Here is a 5,639-nt window from a genome sequence, read left to right as displayed (position 1 = left end):
CTTATTTTTCTTTTTCGAAGCACGAAATACCGAGATCACGTTTCACGCGATTAGCACAAAGAACACCTGGAGCACACCCGTGTCGGCGGCCGGCGAGTTACTGACGGATAGTGGAGTAAAACGGCGGGTGGGATTCGGGAAGGGAGAAAAGACTGCAGCGTGGTGCGTGCGTTTGGTTCACGCGGTCGCCGTTCAGCGTTCAGTAGAAAAGGATGGAAGGGAGAATGTGGCAGTGGTGGATTTAGGTATCCTGGGTGCCCTACTCCTCGTCGCACTTGCTCTTTCTCATAGGCTTTCTACAATGAGTCGTTATCTAAGCTCTAGCTATAAGAAATTGATCAATCATAATCGATTATTCTTCTCACATTCGACTATTGTGATTGGTTAATTTCTTACGATTTAAGACTTAAAACTTAGGTAATAGCTTATTGTAAAAAGCTCATTAGGGCAGGAGTATAGATTCCTGCATAATACTATAACGCATAAGGCATAAGAAAATCGATCAATCAGAGTCTTTTATTTGGTGGACAGGAAGGAAATAAAGGATTTTGATTAGTTCATTTTTTTATGTGTTACGCGCAAGAATCTGTGCTCCCGTCCTTAGAAATCATGGATCATGTCACGAGCAAATAAAACGAGAAAATCTCACAACCAATACTAGCATAATCTCTTAACTTGAGACAGCAGGTAGTCGACTTGAACTGATTGCCAATCGGACATTGGTCTCATATGCATGTATTCTCTACTGCTATTTACAGACCTTGAGCTGAGATGCTGTCTTTGTGTAGGCGTATCTCTTCAAATTACTGTTTGTGTAGAGACTATGTAATTTCTTCCTCTGCGATATTCTGCTATGCTCGATTAACTAGCTCTTGTTCGAGCTCTAATACTTAAATTCGAAACGCTAGAAATTGATTTTACGTTTGATTTTAAGTTGTTATTATATAATATCTTATGTATTCGTTATTTATTTATAACATTTAACCTTTAGATTGCTGGGAAAGCCACTTTTGTGGCTCTTGAGTATTGGTTAAAATATCATTTTTGGTGGCATTTTAAATACTAATTGTATTAAACATATATATGTGTACACTGAGAGAAAAACGTCGAAGTATTGTGAAGCAAATGTTACTTACAAAATTTGATTGTGATGACGAAATATACATTTCTGTATATATCTTATATTTCTGTGAAATATATTCAGAAATATAAGATATATTTCATTTCTGTAAAATATATCTCATTAATTGCAAAAAAATAAAATAGATGGCTTATTTGCTACGAATAAAATTTTATTTTGCCCGTATTTAAATAAATATTTATTTCAGTGAAATAAATATATTTTTCACAAGTATATTTTTAGACATCTTTTTCTCAGTGTATGTTGCCCAAAATATATAAAAATATATAAGTATTGAAAAATATACAAAAAAAGTAAAAAATACAAAAAACTAAAAAAAAAATTAGAAAACAAGAAAAAAGTAAAAAAAAATACAAAAAATAAGTTTAAGAGCCAAACAAAAAAGAAAAGTCAATGACTTTTAGTAACCATTTTGGAGTCATTTTGATATATACGACTTTTTATTCTGCTCGAGTATTTTATGGCATTAGAAGTCCGCCAAAGAAATAATAAAACTGTATCTAGAATACGATTTGCAGGAGAAAAAAAAGAAAGATAAAGATGAGAGAGAGAGAGAGAGAGAGAGAGAAAGCAATTTATCATTCTACAAGGTCTAGAAACTTGGAGTTACACAAAGTTGATGACACAATAGTGAAGGGAGAACAATGATATTTCTCCATTGTTAAATCTGAAACATTGGATACAAACATACATAATCCGGTCGATCATAAATCAGAACTTGTTAGTTCTAATTTGACCTATTTTAGGGCTCATCTGTTACAGAAATTCAATTTAACTGGCCAACTTAATATTAAAAATTATTTATTTGGGGCCGTCCATATATTACGTAAGCAAATTTTTGGCCATTTTAATCCTCCACCCCCGTCCCCCATGTAAGCAAGCGTAAGGATTTCGAAGACTCCCCCCCCCCTATAATTACGTAAGATTTTTGCACACGTGCGATGTCCAAGGCTAAAAAAATTTTCAAAGCAGAGAGTTACAATTCTTTCAATATTATTATACGAATGATATAATTGCATTGAAAAAATTTCAGTCAAAAGTCTAACGTAAGACTTTATTGTCTTACGTAGACAATATATGCGACTCATTCCCCCCCCCCCTATCTAAGCATTCGTAAGAATTTGTCTGACTCCTCCCTCCCCCAATTATGCTTACGTAACATATGGACGGCCCCTTTGGAATATTAAAAGCACTAAACAACAATGATTTTATTACTCAAAATAAATAATTAATCATTACTTTTTATAATTAAATTTCTATAAAGGATAAATCAGGATTTGGTAATCCTAATCTATTTTATTAATGATTAAATAAAAATATTAATGCGCTATAATGGCTGATGAATTAACAAAAGACTTTTCCATCTAGCCAATTTATTCAAAAGAAATATATCCTATTGAGACATCACAGCTATTTTGATGTCATTGGATATTATATCACAGCTGTTAGTTTTTTCTTAAAAAAAGAATATACAACAAGAAGAAGATTAAGTAATAATTATAAATTAAAATATGTTTACGCAATCATATTTGTAGGAAATTTAACAAAGATAAATTCAATTTACGCAACACTTGTTTTAAAAGAAAACTGGTAGATAATACGATACTAATATTTTGTAAAGTTAGCAAATCTCATGGACTAATAAGTACACTCAGAGAAAAAAGTCGTATCAGTAACTATAAATTTTGTAGTGAAATAGCGCCTCAACTATATACATATTATTAAATTCTAATAAGAATACTAAATTAAGTGAACTAAGAAAATATAGTACATTAACTATATAAACAATTTATAAATGGTTAATATTACTATATTTTCTTAGTTCACTTAATTTACTTATTGTTGTTATTAAAGCTTTATAATACAATACATAGTTACAAATTTGTGTATGCATTTCTTATTTATTTTTGTCTTCCAGTTTGAAAATTGACACTTTAAAAATTTTTGTCTAAACTAGAAAAATGTAATTGTTATATCTATTTGCATGAAGTAACTACTCAATGTAGTTGAATCACTATTTCAGTACCAATTAATAATGCATACAATTTGTTACCGTGACTATATTTTTATAATATTCAGCACTACTTTAGTTTCTATTACTTTGTAAAACTAGTTATAGGTGCTTCAATTGCAAAAGTTGCCAAATTTATAGTTGCTGGAACTATTTCGTTTTCTCTCAGTGTACTTGTAAACCTTGAATTATCACAAGATACATTATTATTCGAAATACTAAATACAAAAAAAGAGTAATAAATTATATGTTCATTTACTAATACAGAACATCTAAGCACTACATGCTGTGTACAAAATAATTTTTGTAGTCAGTTTGCTAAGTAATTTATTTTAACGTTATATAAGCATATTATAAAATATAATGCAAGCTCTCTAATATCACGGTTCTTTATTTTTGAAATTTCATAATTTATATGATGGCAATGATGACAAGAGCATTAATATCATTAATTTATTCATTGATGTGATGTTTTGTAATTTCTATAATTAGCACGTACTCGTGGCAATGTTTAATTCATATAGCTATAAAAAGAGATGTTGTTTAACAATAAATCTATTATATCTGCATGCGCAAAACAATTTTTTTCTAATTTACAATATATATAACTTACAATGACTAACGTAAAAAAAAGCACTAAGTTATGTCACGCGCAGAGAAGGCTCAGATATTGATTTGTGAATTAATTGACTACGAAAAATTTGATAGATTTGATATATGGAAGCGTATTCTATATAAAAGTTGTTCAATCTCCATTTCAAACTCTGATTGACCAATCTGGGCAGAAAATGACTACAATATCTATACCTCTATCAATCATTTTTACAAAATTCGACTACAGATGAAAATTCATTTTACAAGAATTATTCCATTTCTTATAAGATATCAATAAAAATTAATTTTACTTAGAACACTAAAAAATATATGCTATGCATAGAAGTTATAACGTAAATCGGATATTATTTAAAAAATATTTGCTGTATATGTATAAGTTACTTTATTTATTGATCCGTTTATTATTTTTATCGTGCGATATTTTATAGTATTAGATATTTTACATATTTTACATTTATATATTTTATAATAACTAATATACTGTCATATGCTTTATATATATAATATACATATATATGTATACAAAAAATATATTTTACCTAAGAAAAGGAGAGATGAGTTTATCCAATTGAAACTAAAATATTACTTACCAAATTCCACACCGTTAAGTACTTATTTTGGCCAGGATCGAAATTGTTAAACATTTTGTACCCAGGAAAATGCAATACATTGTAGGTGTAATAGACTGTGAAGCTGTAAGCCGCTAGACTGACCAGATGGAACAAGATGTTTAGAGCGTATGGCATCTTGATGAAATTCTGTTAAATTCAACAAATGGCATATTAGATGAAGCAGCAGGTAAAATACTGAACTAGTGCAATAAAATCATGTATATATCAAATATCAATATCGATACAAAGTATAAATATTACTCTGGAAGATGAAATGAGATGTGTTATGGAAAATTTATTTATATATACAATACATATATTTATTTATACAATATAAAGAATATTTGTTAAAAAATGACATTTTTATTTGATTTGTGTACTAAAGTTTATATAATTTAGTATCCGGTTCTTTCAAAACAGGTGATGGTTTCTTCATAACCACTTTGTTTTGAAAGAGCTGAATTTCCAATTTATATAAAAATGATGATTAAATCTCTGTTAATGATAAAATTATTTTTCTATTAATGGATCTTATAGACAAATGTGTATACTTAAGTTAGAAAGTAATTTTGTTTGTTCAACACCAGATTAAATATTTTTTTCGATATTTTGAAAAAAACTGGCTCTTTCAGGCTCCCCCTAATAAACTATCCCCTAATAAACGTGTGAATACTTGTAATCAATATGAACGACTTTTTTAGTATGTAACTCGTTAGTTTATAGAGGGAATAAAGGGATAAATAATTTGCGAGCACTGAAGACTTTGTAAGTCGAACGTTTGCGACATTGTAAATACAGAAATAAAATAAATGTTTCTTGTCAACCACTAATGGCTCGATTATAGGCCAAGAAATTATTTCATTGTGTAGAAATTTTTCGGATAGGTTAGTTTTATACATACTATAAAACTATGTATATAGAGTTTTAAAAACTCTTTATCCTTACGTTACCAAATTTCAATAATAAAATCTTTGTTTAATTTGAAATCATGTAACTTGTATAACTAGAGGAAAATATTAATTTTCAATCAACTGTAACCACGGATTAATTATAAGTCTTAAAAAGTATTTGGACCGAAACAATACGTTTTATTAAAGCAATACCGGTTAATCATAAATGTGACTGTGCAAAAATGCTTTTTTTATTTTCATAATCGCAAGCATAAAATCACGCATATAATTGCTGCGCTGCGTCAGCGGAAAAAACAGATTTGCGCGTAAATACACACACACACACACACACACACACACACACACACACA

At 29.2% G+C, this 5,639-nt stretch overlaps 1 protein-coding gene across 1 annotated transcript in view; it reads right to left on the bottom strand.

Annotated features, from left to right (window-relative positions):
- The window catches only part of LOC108720820 (androgen-induced gene 1 protein), a 25,517-nt gene that overhangs the window by 15,268 nt on the left and 4,610 nt on the right, over positions 1-5,639 (bottom strand). The window contains exon 2 of the mRNA XM_018445033.1: positions 4,358-4,525. Coding sequence (XP_018300535.1) covers positions 4,358-4,513 — 156 coding nt within the window. The 5' untranslated portion in view covers positions 4,514-4,525. The remainder of the gene's footprint in view (positions 1-4,357; positions 4,526-5,639) is intronic.

Source organism: Mycetomoellerius zeteki, unplaced genomic scaffold, assembly GCF_001594055.1.
Source record: "Mycetomoellerius zeteki isolate Tzet28-1 unplaced genomic scaffold, Tzet1.0 scaffold155, whole genome shotgun sequence".
Lineage (NCBI taxonomy): Eukaryota > Metazoa > Arthropoda > Insecta > Hymenoptera > Formicidae > Mycetomoellerius > Mycetomoellerius zeteki.
Note: the sequence above shows the minus strand (reverse complement) of the source record. Positions and strands in the feature narration are given on the sequence as shown.